Raw genomic sequence first — 19,790 nt, forward strand, 5'->3', positions numbered from 1 at the left:
ACTTGTCTGAAATAGTGAGCTTCCTGCTTGAGCAGGGGGTTGGACTAGAAGACCTCCAAAGTCCCTTCCAATTCTGTTATTCTGTAAACGAGGTCATGGGATGACCCGTCTTACGACGATCAACCAAAATGGCAGGCTAAATTGTCGTTAAGTCAAGAACTGCCTGTCAAGGAAGAAAGTCTTTTCTTTTCTTGCCGCAGAGAAAAGTTTGAATATAATTTGAATTGAAAACCATGCATTGATTGAGATTGGAGAGGGGAGGAGGGAGAGGGGAGAAAAAAGAAAAAGAGAGGAGAAATTAAAGACAAAGAAAGTAAAAGAGAAAGAGAAAGGAAGGAAGAAGAAAAAGAGAGAAGAAAGAAAGAGAAAGTAAAAGACAAAAGAGGAAGAGAGGAAGAAAGAGGGAGGGAGGAAAAAGAGAAGAAATGAAAGACAAGAAAGTAAAAGAGAAAGGAAGGAAGGAAGGAAAGAGAAAAAGACAAGAAACAAAAGAAAGAGAAAGTAAAAGACAGAGGAAGAGAAAGAGAGAGAGGGGGAGGGAGGAAAAAGAAAAAGAGAGAATGAAAGACAAAAAAGTAAAAGAGAAAGAAAGGAAGAAGAAAAAGAGGAAAGAAACAAAAGAAAGAGAAAGTAAAAGAGGAAGAGAAAGAGAGAGAGGGAGAAAAAGAGAAAGAGAGAAGAAATGAAAGACAAAGAAAGTAAAAGAGAAAGAAAGGAAGAAAAAAGAGAAAGAGAAGAAACCAAAGAAAGTAAGAGACAGAGAGGAAGAGAAGAGAGACAGATAAAGGAGAGAGAGAGAGAGACACACAGAGAGAGAGAGAGAGACAGAGAGAGAAAAAAACCATAAAGTCCGGCTAATTTTGAAAATGATGGTTAAGATAATCATAAATGGATATACTGCACAAAATGCCAACCTGGGCCATAGCAAATACATTCCAATAAAGATATATAAATTATCTCTTTCTCTTTTTTCCCCCAAGTTCCCCACCCCCTTCCCTTCCTCCCATCAGCCTTCTTTTTTAAAGAGTTGGCAGATTAAAAACCACAGAACATAAGAAGCTTAAGAAAATCCCATTTAAAACACAAATATAACACAACATGGAGGCTGTGTTTGCACAACACCCTTAACGGCAAACTTGTACACTCTAAACATTTGAGCTGAACGTAACGCGTGACCTGTAGCCAGCTTGCTTAGTTTATGGTGATAAGAACTCAGGTTTATTGGAAAACAGCATTTCTTAACCTCAGTAACTATCAGAGGGGTGGACTTCAACCCCCAGAATTCCCCAGGTGGCATGCTGGCTAAGGAATTCTGGGAGTAGAAATCCACACCTCAAAAAGTGGCTGAAGCTGAAAAATAAGTGCTTGCATAAAGGAAGCACAAAGGAAAAGGTGTGATTTAACACATTTATACGCGGTGCTTTGATTTAGCTTTTTAAAACTGTTATTGTGCTTTGTCGCAAGTTTTGGTCCATAACCATGGATTCTATTGAGTCTCGGTGTCAACCCTGAAGCCATCTTGGAGCTTCAGTGATGCCACACCGAAGCTGAAGGATAGGGGGGAGGGGGGATTAGAGATAGCTGGGGTTGTGTAGTCAAAACAAAATAACTTTCTCTTGGGAACCAAGGGCGTTCTCACACCTGGTTGGAGGAAGGAGGAGTGATGTCATCAGACAGCGCCTTGATTGGACCATGTGACTGATTGTTTGGGGTTGAGAGGAAAATTTTTAATTCGGTGAAAAACCGCAGGAGACTTCAGAGTCGTTTTCACCAGATCTGTGCCAATATGGTATCTGAGGAATCTTCCTGCCTCTTAAGATTTTGCTTGATAATAGATCTATTACTTGGAACCCTGACACTCGGCATTTGGCGGTTCTCCTGGAAACATGCAATCTAAGGAAGGATGGGAGACCACTAGGAAATAAAAAAGAATCCCGAAGACACTTCTATACCAGTGCCAAAAAAAGTGCATGTTTGTCTTTTATCACGATTACTGGATCCATAAGCCACACATTTTATTTTAAACTGATCACTTTGAAGCCTCACTTTCCCCCCCTCTATTATGAACAAGGCAGCCTAACTAGCGCATTCAGCCTAAGTGTTAAAATATTCTTATCTTTTTTTTTTAAAAAAAAAATAAGTTTCAACCGCTAAAAATTAGACCTAACTTTCGGCATCCTCCGATTTCACGAACGACAGGAGAAAAGGAACACACTTTTTTTTTTTTTTACTTTTCTTATTTTTTTTACTATGCATCTTAATAAATATTCTTTATTTTTAAATTTTTGCACATCGCGCTTCCAACATATTACATCCAGAACATCTTTTTCAAATTTTCTTTTTTTGCAAATGGATGTCTACTTTTGTAAAATCTTTTTATACCGAGCTCATTGTCATTTCTGTACAGAATTATAAGTACAACATTACTTTTTCACTAAGCTTCGTTTTTTTTTATTTTTCCTGTTTGATAAGTGTCACAGTTAAGAGAAACATTGAATGAAAAGAGGTGGCTTTAAATTATGATAGAGTTGGAGGGGGTGGGTGAGTGGGTGGGCTGGTCTCAGTTCTCTTGTCAAAAACTAGAGAGCGGGGGGGGGGGGGGAGAGTCTGGAAATAAGGTTGGGGGCGGGGAACTAAATTAAAAGGATTAAATTCAATTCTACCAGCCTCCTGCAGAGGGAAGGGAAGGGGAAAAGGGGAAGGGAAAAGGGAAGGGAAAAGAAAGGTGAAGGGAAAAGGGACAGGAAAGGGAAAAGGGAGAGGGAAAGGGGAAAGGAAATGGGAAAAGGGAAGGGAAATGGGAAAAGGGAAGGGGAAAAGGGAAGGAAAAAGGGAAGAAAAAAGAAAGCTAGAAACAAAAGAAAACCACCGTCTTTTTTTTTCTTTTTTTTAAAAGATACGATTTTGTTTAGTTGCTAAGAGAGGCTGTTTCCCGGAGAGAGAAAACGCGCAGTAGTCATTTTCGACAGTTTGACTGAAAGACAGAGCTAATTTTATTCGGTTTAGTTTGCTCCAGCTGTAGTCAACCATCCGCTGCACACGGGCCTCTTGTGATCGTTCAGGCGGCAGTATCTGTTGAATTTCTCCTTCAGATGCTGTCGGTACCGTTCTCTGTTGCTGTAAAAGGACTTGTTGTTGGCCATGAAGGACTGGATCTCATCTTGCGAGATGAATATTTCTTCGTCGGAAGTGCATTCGGACTCATCCTGAAAAGCACAAGGGGGAAAGGCGGGAAATGCAAGGAGCCCTCCACTTACGACCATTGGTTTAGCGACGGTTCGAAGTCGTGGGGGCCCTGGAAAAGGTGACTTACGACTGGGTTTCAAACTTACGGCGGCTTGCAGCGCCCCTGGTGGTCAACTGATCGAAGCCCACTTTTAACTTTCGGTGATGGTGGGGGATGAAGTGGACGCAACCGTCGTTAAATGGACTCTTTTTAATCAGTGGGTTTTAATGAGAGATATAGTAATTGCACTTAAGACTTATATACCACTTTACAGTGCTTTACACCCCTCTCTAAGCAGTTTACAAAGTCAGCGCATTGCCCCCAACAATCTGGCTCCTCGTTTTACCAACCTTGGAAGGATGGAAGGCTCAGTCAACTTTGAGCCAGTCAGGATCAAACTCCTGGCAGTGAGCAGTTTTAGTCTGCAATACAATAGCACTTAAAGACTTATATACCGCTTCACAGTGCTTTACGGCCTTCTCTAAGCAGTTTACAGAGTCAGCCTATTGCCCCCAACAATCTGAGTCCTCATTCCATCGGAAGGATGGAAGGCCGAGCCAACCGCGAGATGGTCAGGATCGAACTGCTGGCAGTCGGCAGAGTTAGCCTGCAATACTGCGTTCTGACCATCACGTCATCAAGGCTCTTAGCGGAAGTAAATCCTGGTTGATGCCCCCCCCCCAAAAAAAACCATGCTGAAAATTGTAGTCACATGACTGTGGGACCCTGCAAACAGCCTTAAACACCCAAATATGATCACATGGCCGTGGGGGCATGGGGGGAGCACCACTGGAACTTTGAGCCTGGGTCTTAAGCTCTGCGAAAAGTCTATTGTAATGTCAAAAAGTCGCTAAGCAACCGCCGTTAAATTGAGAACTGTTTGTATGTCCTCTTTGAGTGATAGTTATCTTTGGACTTACTGTATTTTTCGAAGTGTAAGACTCACCGGAGTATAAGACACACCAAGATTTTGAAGAAGCAAATTAAAAAAAAAAAAGTTTTTGCACTCTGCAGACCTCCCAAAAATGGCCAGTTTTTCGTGAAAATGGGCCTGTTTTTTGTCAAAAAAAAGGGGGGCATGCATAGCCTTTAGGAGGCTTATAGAGTGCTTCTGGGGGCTGGGCAAAAACAAGCAAAAAACTGCCTGCTTTCCATTCATTTTTGCCCTCCTCAGGCCCCAGGAGCACTCTGGAAGCCTCCTTAAGGCTATCCACATCCATTTCTGCAAAGGAGGAGGGGTTTCTGGAGGCCGAAAATGCTGTATTCAGTGTATAAGGCGCACCCAGATTTTCAACCTCTTTTTTGAGGGAAAAAGGCGGGTCTTATACTCTGAAAAATACGGTAATTGTTTACGATATAGTTTATCCAGAGTCACAAACCATGAATGATGTAAGAAGAGAACTGTGTTAGTCTACGATGGCAAAAAAAACAAAAAAAAAACCATCAGGAGCCTGGTAGCATCTTCTCTGACTAACAATTGTATTAAAAGACAGAAGCTTTTGTATGCTGCAGCTTCCATTATCAGATGCCACGAGCAGTTAAGACTGAGACGGCCAGAGCATTTAAATTAGATGGCTGGATGCCAGATAAGGTCTGCGACTGTAAATCCTCCCTTGGAAGACTTTGCTGAATGTGAATGAACAGAATCCACAGTAAATTAATAAAAGGGTTTTTCTGTTGGGACAAAGGAGTTTGCTTCCTGCTCTTGGGAAGCCTCGTTCAGAACAGAAACATATGAAGAACGGTTGCAGGAATTGGGTAGGTCTAATCTATGGTGTTCCAATATCCAAGGGGCTGCCACAAAGAAGAATGGAGTCGACCTATTTTTCAAAGCACCAGAAAGCAGAGCGATGGGTGGAAACTAATCAAGGAGAGAAGCAACCTAGAAATAAGGCGAAATTTCCGAACGGTGAGAACAATTAATCTGTGGAACAACTTCCCTCCAGAAGACATGGATACTCCATCACTGGAGGTTCTTAAGAAGAGATTGGAAAACCATTTGCCTTACATGGTACAAGATTTCCTGTTCGGGCAGGGGGTCGGGCTAGATGACCTCCCAGGTCCCCCACCCCAATTATGTTATTCTGTGTTCTGTATTCTATGAGTAAGTGAATGAATGCATGAATACGTGAATAAATGATAAAGAAATATATAAGGAAATGAACAAACAAATGGATAAGTGAATAATTGAATAAATAAGTTAATAAGTAAATGAATGAATAAATTGGTAAGTGAATGAATAATTGAATGAATGAATAAGCAAATAAATGAACAAATGAAGCTATCTGTCTGTCTGTCTGTCTGTCTATCTATATCTCTATCTAATCTATATCTATATCTATATCTATATCTATATCTATCTATATCTATCTATCTATCTATTTATCTATCTATCTATCTATCTATCTATCTATCTATCTATCTATCTATCTATCTATCTATCTATCTATCTATCTATCTTTCTATCATCTATATGGCTGGCTGGCTGGCTGGCTGGCTGGCTGGCTGGCTGGCTGGCTGGCTGGCTGGCTGGCTGGCTGGCTGGCTGTATGTATGTATGTATGCATGCATGTTCCAGCATAACTCTTGGTACACAGATGACACCCTCTGGAAAAAAAGTATGTGTGTGTATGTGTGTGTGCTCCAGCATAACTCTGGAATGCCTGGCCCATTAAGGAGACCGAGTGTGGTGTCCTAGAGCCGCAATTGTTTTTGATGTCAGTTCCTTGGCAGCTTCCTCTGGAAAGCCAGTTCTGATGTTTGCCCTCCAGTGGACAAATGGGGAAGTGCCTGATGGATTTGGGGCAAAGTTCCAGGATTGTAGACAGGGTGGGAAAGAGGAGCACATTGGGGGTGGGGGGGCAGGGATGATGGGCATGGGAGTAGGGGGGGAAAAGGCCCCTCTCACTGGCTCCCTGTCAGACAAATGCTTTGACATCTATAAATGCTTGGGGAACCCCAGGTTATCAGCTAGTAAGTAAATAAAAGAATGAACAAATGGGTAAGTAAATGAATGGATATATGAATGAATGAAACTCTCACTTTCCCCAATCTTACCTGAGCTAATACCAATTAATTCTCCTGATCATGAGCTCCAACATTTCTTGGAAGACAGAGACTTAACCACGCTGGTCTATATTAACCAAAGTTGCCTTCCCACTTTCCTCTCTTAGCAACAGAAGACCACAAGGCTAACTCATTCTTGAAAGTTCCAAAGGTGCTTTTTCAAAAGGCAACTGGACTTTGTTTTTCCTTGAAGACGTTTCGCTTCTTCTCCAAGAAGCTTCTTCATTTCAGACTGAATGGTGGAGAATGGTTGCTAGCACTTTTTCTGAGTGGCCAGCCCTCTCTCAATGGAGAATCAGAATAGAGGTGGAAAGGACCTTGAAGGGTCTTCTGGTTGGGTGGGGGTGGTGGGTTGGACTAGATGACCTACAAAGTCCCTTTCAACTCTGTTAATCTGTATTCTAGTCCAGCCCCCCCCCTCCCCAACTCAAGCAGGAGACCCTACACCATTTCAACAAGTGCCTGTCTAGTCTCTTTTTAAAAACCTCCAGTGATGAAGAACCTACAATTTCAGAAGGCAAGCTGTTCCACTGGTTAATTGTTCTCGCTGTTAGTAAGTTTCTCCTTAATTCCAAATTGCTTCTCTCTTTGATTAGTTTATAGAATAACAGTTAGAAGTGACCTTGAAGGTCTTCTAGTCCAACACCCTGCTTCGGCAGGAAACCCTACACCACTTCAGACAAATGGTTATCCAACATCTTCTTAAAAACTTCCAGTGTTGGGGCATTCACAACTTCTGGAGGCAACTTCTGTTCCACTGATTAATTGTTCTAACTGTCAGGAAATTTCTCCTTAGTTCTAGATTGCTTCTCTCCCTGATTAGTTCCCACCCATTGCTTCTTGTCCTGCCCTCTGGTGCTTTGGAGAATATCTTGACTCCCTCTTCTTTGTGGCAAACCCTGAGATATTGGAAGACTGCTATCATGTCTCCACTAATCCTTCTTTTCATTAAACTAATTCCAATTCCAAATAATTCTTTATATTTTTTAGCCTCCCCTAATCATATTTCTTGCTCTTCTCTGCACTAGAGTCTCCACATCTTTTCTACATCATGGTGACCAAAACTGAATGCCGTATTCCAAGTGCGGCCTTACCAAGGCCTTATAAAGTGGTATTAGCCCTTCATGTGATCTTGATTCTATCCCTCTGTTTATGCAGCCTAGAACTGTGTTGGCTTTTCCCCCATCCATTGCTTCTTGTCCTGCTCTCTGATGCCTTTAAAAATAAATTGACGGATACGACACCACCTCCCTCCTGTTTACAAACGGTCCTTTCAGCCGTTCCAAAAAGGCTCCACGCCCATTGGCACTACTCAGGTCACCCTTATAATTGCTACTTAACATATGTCAATTCATATCATTTTTCCGCCTGTATATTTACATTTTGATATTTTCTTATTTCCCCCTCCCCCTATATTAATCATGTGTCGTCTGAGATAACTTATTTTATGTTTTGTTCCTTTTTCTTTCTATTTGTATCTTTTATCAAGCCACTCATAAAATCGCGCCCATTATCCTGTAGTATAGATTCCTCCTTGTCCTTTATTCTCAATGTCAACCTATTCATTTCTGCACAGTCTAATATCTTCTTTATTACCTCCCCTTCCGATGGGATTTTGCCTACTTTCCAGTTTTGTGCAAGTACAATTCTAGCTGCTGTTATTATTATTTGTACGATCAAATATGAATCTTCTTTACTGTATTTCTCTGGTAGAATACCCAATAAAAATATCTCTGGCTTAAACTCCACGGGTTGATGTATCATTTTCTTTAACCATGTTTGTATTTTAACCCAATAGCTTTTTGCATCCCTACACATCCACCACCTGTGATAAAACTTTCCTATTCAGGTTACCCTGAGGGCACAGATAAACTTCCAAGTGGCCTCAAGGACTCTCATAGAGAGTGCTAAAGACCAGATGACCGCTAGGAATATATATTTTTCCATTCTCTACCATTCGGTCAGAACTGGGAAAGCTTCTTAGGTGAGAAGCGAAACACTTTCAAGGAAAAAAAACAAAGTCCAGCTGCCTTTTGAAAAAGCACCTTTGGGACTGGATGACCGAGAATGTCCACAGACGGTCAACCTTGAGCCTTACCAGGAGTTCCACCAAACTCTTTGTGCCCTTCCCCGATTCTGGAGCAGGGGCCGCCTCTGAAGATTCCACACACAACAAGGCTGATTTCCGGTGCTCCAGCCAAGGTACCGTAGGTGGCCCAGCTTTTTCTGTGCGACAACAGATTTCGGCATGGGGGTCTTTGGTCTTGTCTCGGCGGTAGTCTGTGTGCGTGGCAGTCCCCGGCCCCTCTCGATTACTTGTCTCCACCAGGCAGCTACTCAACTTTTGAATCTGGAGGGGGTGGAAATAATAGCAATAGCGCTTAGACTTATATACCGCTTTACAGCCCTCTCTAAGTGGTTCACAGTGTCAGCATATTGCCCCCCCCCAACAATCTGGGACCTCGGAAAGATGGAAGGCTGAGTCAACCTTGAGCTGGTGGGAATTAAACCACTGACAGTGGGCAGAGTTAGCCTGCAATAGCCATAGCAATAGCACTTAAGACTTATATACCGCTTTACAGTGCTTTAATACCCTCTCTAAGCGGTTTACCGAGTCAGCTTCTTGCCCCCAACAATCTGGGTCCTCATTTTACCCACCTCGGAAGAATGGAAGGTTGAGTCAACCTTGAGCTGGTCAGGATCGAACTCCAGGCAGTGGGCAGAGTTAGCCTGCAACAGCCGTAGCTATATACCGCTTCACAGTGCTTTACGGCCCTCTCTAAGCGGTTTACAGAGTCAGCAGATAGCCATTTAGTGTCCCCCTTTTGAAGGTCCAATCACTGATTGATTCCTTGGACATTCCCACTCACTCTTGGGGGGCTTATACTGACCACTTTGGGGGACCCTGGTTTAGACCAATCTCTCTTTCATTATTGTGTTTTGTGGAGCTGGGCTGAAATCCACCTGGATTTCAAGTGCAAATCTCATTCCTGGCGGTTTCTTTCTTTCTTTCTTTCTTTCTTTCTTTCTTTCTTTCTTTCTTTCTTTCTTTCTTTCTTTCTTTCTTTCTCTCTCTCTTTCTTTCCTTCCTTCCTTTTCTTTATCTTACTCTCAAGGGCCTTAAAAATTTATTTTGCATTTCCCCAGGTAGGGTTTTGTTGAGCTGCCTTTCTTGTTCAGGAGACAAACGATTGGGACAACAAGGGCTGTTATATTTTGTCAGACTTCTTTCAATCCCTCTGAAGTTTGCCCACCTACCCTCATTTTCCAACCTGCTCAAGTCCTGGGAAGGGTGTCATTTGTCTATTTAGATCTATTTAGAATAACAGAGTTGGAAGGGACCTTGGAGGTCTTCTAGCCCAACCCTGTGCTTAAGCAGGAAACCCTGCACTGCTTCAGACAAATGGCTATCCAACATCTTCTTAAAGACTTCCAGTGTTGGAGCATTCACAACTTCTGGAGGCAACTTCTGTTCCACTGATTAATGGTTCTAACTGTCAGGAAATTTCTCCTCAGTTCTAAGTTGCTTCTCTCCTTGATTAATTTCTTGTTCTACTTTCAGGTGCCTTGGAGACTAGTTTGACCCCTTCTTCTTTGTGGCAGCCCCTGAGATATTGGAAGACTGCTATCATGTCTTCTTTTCATTAAACTACACATACGGTCGCACAACTCAGATGTAACTTTAGTTGAGAATAAAAAAGAACCATTGAATCAAATGAAAAAGACAGCAATCAAATACATAGCATTAAAACCAGCAGGCAATAATCAGAACTCAAAATTGAAACTAATCCACTGGAACTAATCAAATCAGAAACTAATCAAATCAGAACAATGGCTCAGGAATCAGAACTAATCAAATCAGAAAAATCAATCAGAAAAATTAGTCAGAAATCAGAACTAATCAATCAGAAATCACAGCAAATCAAAACAGACAAATCAATCAAAACTAATCCAAGAATAATCAATCAGGAATCAGAACTAAGAATAATTGAAGAATTCAGAACTAATCAATCAGAAATCAGAACTAAACAAATCAGAACAATCTATTAGAAATCAGAAATAATCAATCAGAAATCGGAACTAATCCAAGAATAATCAATCAGGAATCAGAACTAAGAATTATTGAGAATTCAGAACTAATCAATCAGAAATCAGAACTAAGCAAACCAGAACAATCAACTAGAAATCAGAAATAATCAGATGCCAACTAATCAATCAGAAATCAGAGCTAAAATATTCTACAACTCATCAACTGATCCAAGAATAATCAATCAGGAATCAGAACTAAGAATAATTTAAGAATTCAGAACTAATTAATCGGAAATCAGAACTAAACAAATCAGAACAATCAATTAGAAATCAGAACTCATCAAATCAGTATAATCAATCAGAAATCAGAACCAATCAGTCAGAAATCAGTACTAATAAAATCACAACTAATCAACTAGAAATCAGAACTAAACAAATCAGAACAATCTATTAGAAATCAGAAATAATCAATCAGAAATTGGAACTAATCCAAGAATAATCAATCAGGAATCAGAACTAAGAATTATTGAAGAATTCAGAACTAATCAATCAGAAATCAGAACTAAGCAAATCAGAACAATCAACTAGAAATCAGAAATAATCAGATGCCAACTAATCAATCAGAAATCAGAGCTAAAATATTCTACAACTCATCAACTGATCCAAGAATAATCAATCAGGAATCAGAACTAAGAATAATTTAAGAATTCAGAACTAATCAATCGGAAATCAGAACTAAACAAATCAGAACAATCAACTAGAAATCAAAGCTCATCAAATCAGTATAATCAATCAGAAATCAGAACTAATCGGAAATCAGTACTAATAAAATCACAACTAATCAACTAGAAATCAGAACTAAACAAATCAGAACAATCTATTAGAAATCAGAAATAATCAATCAGAACGGAACTAATCCAAGAATAATCAATCAGGAATCAGAACTAAGAATTATCGAAGTATTCAGAACTAATCAATCGGAAATCAGAACTAATCAATCGGAAATCAGAACTAAACAAATCAGAACAATCAACTAGAAATCAGAAATAATCAAATGCCAACTAATCAATCAGAAATCAGAGCTAAAATATTCTACAACTCATCAACTGAGGACTCCCTGATCTTGATATAAGCCTTGGGGGACATCCATGTCTCGTTTTCTTTGGAGGGGGGCACTATCATTACAAAGGGAGGGGGGTCCACCCCTCGTGGGTCCCACCAGATGGCACAGTTTTGTGGAAAGGACCCACGGTCTGCCCTCTCTACTGGGGTATGTGGGATGCATAACTCCCCACCCCACCCCTCCCAAGGCGGCTTCACTTGGAACGGATGGATTCCCTTGAAGCTGCACTCAGCTCTGCCTCTTTAGAAAAGCTTCCAAGACTTGGCTCTTCCAGCAGGCCCAGGGCAATTAGCAAACCCCATAACTGTTCGGCCATTTCATTTTTTATATATTCCCCAAGGCCTTATTATTCTCCCTTTCCCTGGTTCCATTTGGGCCTTAAGAGGCGTTTTAAAACCAACCCTCAGCTGCTTTTGATGGGAGGCAGACTCCTTCCAAAATGAATCGAGCTAGCCAACCGGCCAATAAAATTGCAAATGGGATGATCAGATGATGGACAGGACATTCGCGTCCAAACCGCTTGGCAGCCTCATTGCTGCTAAGTGCAAAGACGCTCAGGCTATGTGCTCAAAACTGCACTGAAGTTCTTTTGCCTTTGGAAAGGGACACCCACAACAGCCCTCCTCGCACATGCGTGCTAGTCGTTCCCGACTCTAGGGGGTGGTGCTCATCTCCGTTTCAAAGCCGAAGCGCTAGCGCTGTCCGAAGACATCTCCGGGGTCATGTGGCCGGCCTGACTCAATGCCAAAGGCACATTGAATGCTGTTCCCTTCCCACCAATTTTTTCTACTTGTATTTTTTACATGCTTTCGAACTGCTAGATTGGCAGAAGCTGGGATAAGTAATGGGAGCTCACTCTGTTATGTGGCACTAGGGATTCGAAGCACCGAACTGCCGACCATTCTGATCAACCAACGTCTTAGCCGCTTTGCTGGCTGAGGAACTCTGGGAGTTGAAGTCCACAAGTCTTAAAGTGGCCAAGGTTGGAGACCCCTGCGTGGGCTGAATGGAAAATAACCCAGAACAACACAGCACGGTGGACTTGTGGGGCTGGTGGGATGTACCTTAAGTTCACAGTGCAATAACACTGACTGTTTGTTAGTAGGATTTTTCCTTTTGTCTTTCACTGTGAGTTGTACTGGGTTGAGGGTGGGGTGCGCACGAAGAGAGGCTCAGCCAATCTCACTGTGTACATGTTGTACTCTCCCTAGTGCCGCGTAACGGAGTGAGCTCCCGCTACTTGTCCCAGCTGATGTGATATCCCACATCAGGGACGCGATGACTCAGTGGCTAAGACGCTGAGCTTGTCAATCAGAAAGGTCAGCAGTTCGGCGGTTCGAATCCCTAGTGCCGCGTAACGGAGTGAGCTCCCGTTATTTGTCCCAGCTTCTGCCAACCTAGCAGTTCGAAAGCACGTAAAAATGCAAGTAGAAAAAATAGGAACCCCCTTTGGTGGGAAGGTAACAGCGTTCCATGCTCCTTCGGCGTTGAGTCATGTCGTCCACATGACCATGGAGACGTCTTCGGACAGCGCTGGCTCTTCGGCTTTGAGATGAGCACTGCCCCCTAGAGTTGGGAACAACTAGCACATACGTGCGAGAGTTACCTTACCCTTTACTCTGACAATAAAGGTTTGAATTAAAAGATGAGTTCTGGCTGGGGAATTCTGGGAGTTGAAGTCCACCCAGCTTCAAGCGGGCAAGACTTTTGGTTCTGTTCAATTAAAAATCACACAAAAGAGACATTCCTCTTATCCATTTATCCATACCTCCATCCGACGGCCGCTTTTATTGTCCTAAACTCAAGAGCATTAATTGGTGGCTAATCCAGTTCCTCATTAACCGGCCTCATTGTCTCTTTTAAAAATAAAATAAAAATCACGCTAACCCTGTTGGACAATGCTTCTCTCAGACAATGATGCTGAACTCCCAGCCGTGTAACCTATTGCCCTCCTACTGGGGAGTGGGGGCCATGGGAACGGCATTCACTGGGGAAAAAGAGGTCGAGGGGAACCTGGCCGACATCCAAGCCAGCCCTCAGCAAGCCAAAAAAAAAGAGCCACCGTGACCCCGCTTACGTGCTCAGCTTCACACTTCTTGTTTTTCTTTTTCTTCTTCTTGTTTTTGCCTTTCGTGCTAGTGTCCTCCGAATTCGCCCAGCATTCGACACAACTGTCTCCGTCCTCTTCTTTGTCTTCGCAACGGTGAATGCACGGATCATCCACTGCGAGAAAGAGAGGGAGAGAAAGAGGAGCTTGAGTGGGGTGGGGGAAGGGGACCCTCCCAGAAGCCGGGACTTTCCACGCAAATCCTGCTCCGGATGTCGGAGAAAGCAACTTTCCGAGCCGGGGTCAAACGGGGAATTAGCATGGACTCATTATGTCAACGCCAAAGGGCAAGGCTTACAGTAGTGGCCAAAATTGTGGAAACATTTTGGGGAAAGGATATTTTCCAAAACTAGCTAACAACTTTTCTTTTGGAGTAGTGCCAGGGGGTGAAGTGCTATCGGTTCGGGCCGGTTCGCCCGAATCGGTAGTAAAAATTGCTACTGGTTTGCAGAACCGGTAGTAAAAAAAAAAAAATACTAAAAAAAGTAAAAATAAATAAATAAATAAAGTTCCGATGAGCATAAGAAAATACTAAAAAAAGTTTTTTAAAAAAATGTTCCAACGATTGTTGCACAGCTGATCTCCCAAACTTTTTTTTTTATTTTAAGCATTTTTTTTTTACTACAGGTTCTCCAGAAATTCTGGGGTAGGGTGGTCTGGTTTTGCTCCCAGCAGTCTGCTAGGCCAAAAAAAATTTTTTTTTGGGGGGGGGGGGTTTGCTGAGGAGAAAAAGAAAGAAAGAAAGAAAGAAAGAAAGAAAGAAGGAGAAAGAAAGAAAGAGACAGAGAGAAAGACAGAGAGACAGAAAGAAGGGAGAAAGAAAAAGAAAGAAAAAATGAATGAATGAATGAAAGAAAAAAGAAAGAAAGAGACAGAGAGAAAGACAGAGAGATAGAAAGAAGGAAGAAAGAAAAAGTAAGAAAAAATGAATGAATGAAAGAAAGAAAAAAGAAAGAAAGAGACAGAGAGAAAGACAGAGAGATAGAAAGAAGGGAGAAAGAAAAAGAAAGAAAAAATGAATGAAAGAAAGAAAGAAAGAAAGAAAAAAGAAAGAAAGAGACAGAGAGAAAGACAGAGAGATAGAAAGAAGGGAGAAAGAAAAAGAAAGAAAAAATGAATGAAAGAAAGAAAGAAAAAAGAGACAGAGAGAAAGACAGAGAGATAGAAAGAATGAAAGAAAGAAAAAATAAAGAAAGAGACAGAGAGAAAGACAGAGAGATAGAAAGAAGGGAGAAAGAAAAAGAAAGAAAGGGAGGGAGGGAGGGAGGGAAAAAGGAGAGGAAGGGAGGACTACAAACCTGGCACTAGATGCAGCTTCAGAGAATAATCCAGGGCTGGAAGGGACCTGGAGGTCATCTAGTCCAACCCTGCTCCAGCAGGACATTTTTAAAGTGAGTTTCTGTCTTTTGACCCCCCAGTTACATGACTACATAATCACAGGACCCCACCAAGCCACGCCCACAGATCCGGTAGTAAAAAAAAATTAGATTTCACCACTGAGTAGTACCATAAAATTATATATCAATGGAAAGATAATTTAATCAAGAATGTAATGCAATAACTTTTATGAAGGATTTGCTATTAGAAAACAGTATAAAGAAGAAAAATGAAACACGTGGGGAAAAAAACAAGATATACAAAAATGATCACCATAAAAAAAGCGAGATGTGCAAAAATGATCACCATGTCAGTTAATAGTTGGGTAACCTTTAGCATGAATTACGGCCTTACAACCTCTTCCCATGGAGCAAACCAAGCCTTTTAGCTCTGCAGCTGTTATAATGTGAAGCCAAGATTGAATGATTGCTTCTATTAAATGGGTTTTATTGCTTCTGACTAACAAGTTTCTTTAGTCGGCTCCATAGACTTTCAATTAGGCTAAGGTCTGGCTAAGGCTATTCCCAGGCCATTCCAGCAGTGGAATGGGATTATCTTGAAACACCCCCCCCCCCCCAAAAAAGTGGTGTTATTAGCAATCAAACCTCAAAAATACACTTTTGGCCACTACCATAGGTGACTACTAACTTCTAACTAATAATATATAACATATATTAAATAGATGAAGAACATCCCAAAGGTGCTTTTCTTTGCAAGAGGCTGGACTGGATTTTCTGGGGTTTTTTTTTGAAGACGTTTTGCTTCTCATCCAAGAAGCAATATAATACAATACAATAGCAGAGTTGGAAGGGACCTTGGAGGTCTTCTAGTCCAACCCCCTGCCTAGGCAGGAAACCCTATACCATTCCAGACAAATGGCTATCCAACATCTTCTTAAAGACTTCCAGTGTTGGGGCATTCACAACTCCTGGAGGCAAGCTGTTCCATTGTTCTAATTGTCCGGGAAGTTTCTCCTCGGTTCTCAGTTGCTTCTCTCCTTGATTAGTTTCCACCCATTGCTTCTTGTCCTACCCTCAGCTGCCTTGGAGAATAGTTTGATTCCTTTTTCTTTGTGACATCCCCTGAGATATTGGAAGACTGCTATCATGTCTCCCCTGGTCCTTCTTTTCATTAAACTAGACATACCCAGTTCCTGCAACCGTTCTTCATATGTTTTAACCTCCAGTCCCCTAATCCTCTTTGTTGCTCTTCTCTGCACTCTTTCCAGAGTCTCCACATCTTTTCTACATCGTGGCGACCAAAACTGAATGCCGTATTCCAAGTGTGGCCTTTCCAAGGCCTTATAAAGTGGCATTAACTCTTCACGTGATCTTGATTCTATCCCTCTGTTTATGCAGCCTAGAACTGAGTTGGCTTTTTTGGCAGCTGCTGCCCACGGCTGGCTCCTATTATCCACTAGGATTCCAAGATCCCTCTCACAGTTACTACTATTGAGCTGGCTTTCATGGCTAAAGCGGGACTAGAACTCACAGTCTCCTAATGATTGGCCCAAAGTCACCCAGCTGGATTTGCATAAACCTAAATCTACTCCCTATGCAGCCCCTAGTTCTCCTTTATGAGGAAAAACACTACCTAAAAATTTGTAATTCTAGCCCTGAAACTAACAAATGTTCCAGGCTAAGTAGGTCAAGAAGGGGAAACTGAGGAACGATCAATTCACTAGAGTAATACAGCATCCACATCATGGTCACATTTAGGGTTTAACATTCCCTTAAAACTTTTTTTCCCTTCCTTTCTTTGATGGGCCTTTAAGTCAGCCTTGACTTCTGGAAGACCCTCCCAAAGGGGTGGGGGTGGGGGTGGGAGAGTGGGGAGAACCAGGGAAAAAAAGAAGAAGCCACACAAACCTTTTATAGCATTCCTACCATTTTCATCGTGGTTGCAAATCCCTTCGGTGCAAGCAATGTCCGAGCCTTCCCTTGAACCGGTTTCGCTGCCTTCCATGCTGGAAGAGTAGCCACAATCGCTGCCATTACAGTGAGCAGATAAACCTGGAAGAGATTTCAAGCACTGTTCAGTTGAACGGCCAAAGACGCAGGCTGGCCCTTGGGAGATCACACACATCCCCCCCAGACTGGGAATCCACTTGGCCTCTATAACACGGGGCTCCACAACCACCACCCCTGTCCGTGGACCAGCACCGGTCTGTGGCATGCCAGAAACCGGGCCACGGTAAAACAAGCAAAGGCCCATCCGCGGGATAGAGATGGAACGCCTCCTCCGGTCGATGGGAAAACCTTTCTCCACGGAATCGGTCCCTGGTGCCCCAAAAGTTGTGATCCGCTGCTCTTAATGTACAAAGTTTTAAATTTTACAACAGCTAAAGTGGCAAGAAGATAGCCAGGTTTTTAAAAGATGCAGTTTGGCCACAACTGTGTGTGTTTTGTATGCCTGTGTATTTATTTGGGTTTATTTATGTGTATCCCGCCTTTTATTATTTCTAGAAGTAACTTAAAGCGGCAAAGTCATCTAACTGGTTTTTATGCTTAAGGAGGGACTAGAACTCACAGTCTCCTGGTGACTGGCTCTAAGTCACCCACTAGCTCTCATGTCTAAGCCAGGGCTAGAACTCAGAAGTCACCCAGCTGCCTTTCATGGCAGGACTAGAACTCCCAGTCTCCTGGGTTCTAGCCGGGCGCCTTATACACTGGCCCAATGATGGCGAACCTTTTGGGCACCGGGTGCTGAAAAGAGAGCCGCAACCCGGCAGAGAAGCTGCCAATGGGGCATGCATCTCTCTCTGTGTCTGTCTGTCTGTCTGTGTCTCTGTCTCTCTGTGTCTGTCTGTCTCTGTCTATCTGTCTGCATCTCTGTGTCTGTCTGTCTGTCTCTCTCTGTTTCTCTCTCTCTCTCTCTGTGTCTGTCTGTCTGTCTCTCTCTCTCTGCGTCTCTGTGTGTGTCTCTCTGTGTCTCTTTCTGTGTATCTGACTGTCTGTCTCTCCTTTGTGTATGTCTGTGTGTGTGTGTCTGTCTCTCTCTCTCTGTCTGTCTCTCTCTCTCTCTGTCTCTCTCCCTCTCTGTGTCTGTCTCTCTGTGTCTGTCTGTCTGTCTGTCTCTGTGTCTGTCTGTCTCTCTCTCTCTCTGTGTCTGTCTCTTTCTGTCAGTCTGTCTCTCTCTCCTGTGTTATATGTGTGTCTCTCAGTGTGTGTGTGTGTCTCTCTCTGTGTCTCTCTCTATGTGTGTCTGTCTGTCTCTTTCTCTCTATGTCTGTCTCTCTCTGTGTCTGTCTGTCTGTGTGTCTGTCTCTCTCTGTGTGTCTGTATGTCTCTGTCTCTCTTTCTGTGTGTGTGTGTGTGTGTGTGTGTGTGTGTGTGTGTGTGTGTGTGTAGAGAATGGTACATTCAGGAGTACCCACTGGCAGAAAAGCCTGCTGAATTGGGTTTGAATCTGCTGCATGTTAAATTTAAACACACAAGTAAAGTACATCTGGCCCGATCTTTATCCAGCTTGGGTCCAACAGACTCTGGAGGACTACGGGTTCCATAATCCTGCTTCACCACAACAGCAGCAGGGCTCAACTGTACCCTCCACCCCAGCTCAGAGATTTCGCTCTCCCTTGGCAGGAACTACAGAGCTTTCTTTTCAGTCGCTGATTCACTGCCGTTTGCATCAGCCGAGCACAATTCTTGTACAATCCGAGTTTTGATTATTATTATTTTTTTTTAAACCCTTAAAAGACTGTTCCAAACAAACCACAGTCAACGCAAACCACAGCTGAGAATTTGGCTGCGACGCTGAACTGCGGTGAATCGGAATTAACCTCTCAACCTCCTGGCAGCTGTGAAGTGAGGAGGAGCGAGAAAGCCACAAATGTCATCATTGTCTTTTCCTTTGATGTCTTTTCCTTGAGTTCCACAGAAGCTCCACCTGCTTCTTTCTTGAGGCCCAAACGTTAAGGAGGATGCTAGACAAGTGGTCCTTGTTTAATGACCGATTGCTTGCCCCTATTGGTGTGGGAAGGTGGTCTTAACGGTTCCTTGCTTGGGCTGATGTTTACCGTTTGATTGTCTGAGTTGGAAGTTCCTGGCTTGCTGAATATAAAACCCCACTCCCTTCTAGCACTGATGCTGTTACCTAGTTGGGTCATGAAACGTTTGCAGGAAAACAACCAAGCTCAGAGGGCACCAAGGACCCCATAATCCTTCCTCTTCCTTCTCCTCCTCCCATCTGCAGTCCCCACTCCCTTGTAGCACTGATGCTGTTGCCTAGTTGGGTCGTGAAACGTCCGCAAGGAAACAACAAATTTATGCTGGTCTTGTTGTATTCGGGTCTTTTCCCGTGTAAGATTGAGAATACCACAAGACCAGCATCTCTCTCTCTCTCTCTCTCTCTCCCCGTGGAGATTCGTACCCTCGCCACCGTCCAGGCCTTCCGCACAGCCCTTAAGAACTGGCTAGCCCGTCAGGCCTGGGGACAAGGATAGCCGCCCCTCCCGAATGATGAATGTATGTTGCTTATTACTTTTATTATATGTGTCTTCGTCATTGTTTTGTATTCCCCCTCCCTGATTTTATGTGAGCCGCCCTGAGTCCCCTCAGGGAAAAGGGCGGCCTACAAATATTAATAAAATCTACAAATCTACAAATCTCTCTCCCTCCCTCCCTCCCTCCATCTATCTATCAATCATCTGTCTATCTATCATCTATCATCTATCATCTATCATCTATCTATCTATCTATCTATCTATCTATCTATCTATCTATCTATCTATCTATCTATCTATCATCTATCTATCTATTGTCTGTCTCTATCTATCTATCTATCTATCTATCTATCTATCTATCTATCTATCTATCTATCTATCTATCTATCTATCTATCTATCTATCTATCATCTGTCTA

The 19,790-nt window shown here is 42.7% G+C and overlaps 1 protein-coding gene across 6 annotated transcripts in view; it reads right to left on the minus strand.

The window, feature by feature from the left end:
• Positions 1 to 2,884: 2,884 nt before the first annotated feature.
• GGNBP2 (gametogenetin binding protein 2) overlaps positions 2,885 to 19,790 on the minus strand; it is a 70,457-nt gene continuing 53,551 nt past the window's right edge. For 4 of the 6 annotated variants that reach the window (XM_032214930.1, XM_032214933.1, XM_032214931.1 and 1 more), the window contains exons 11-14: positions 16,797 to 16,940; positions 13,522 to 13,667; positions 8,391 to 8,642; positions 2,885 to 3,206 (exon numbers count right to left, since the gene is read on the minus strand). In XM_032214930.1, coding sequence (XP_032070821.1) covers positions 3,003 to 3,206; positions 8,391 to 8,642; positions 13,522 to 13,667; positions 16,797 to 16,940 — 746 coding nt within the window. In that variant the 3' untranslated portion in view covers positions 2,885 to 3,002. The remainder of the gene's footprint in view (positions 3,207 to 8,390; positions 8,643 to 13,521; positions 13,668 to 16,796; positions 16,941 to 19,790) is intronic. The other 2 variants (XM_032214935.1, XM_032214934.1) reach the window with 1 other exon arrangement.

Source organism: Thamnophis elegans, chromosome 4 (assembly GCF_009769535.1).
Source record: "Thamnophis elegans isolate rThaEle1 chromosome 4, rThaEle1.pri, whole genome shotgun sequence".
In the NCBI taxonomy this organism is placed as follows: domain Eukaryota; kingdom Metazoa; phylum Chordata; class Lepidosauria; order Squamata; family Colubridae; genus Thamnophis; species Thamnophis elegans.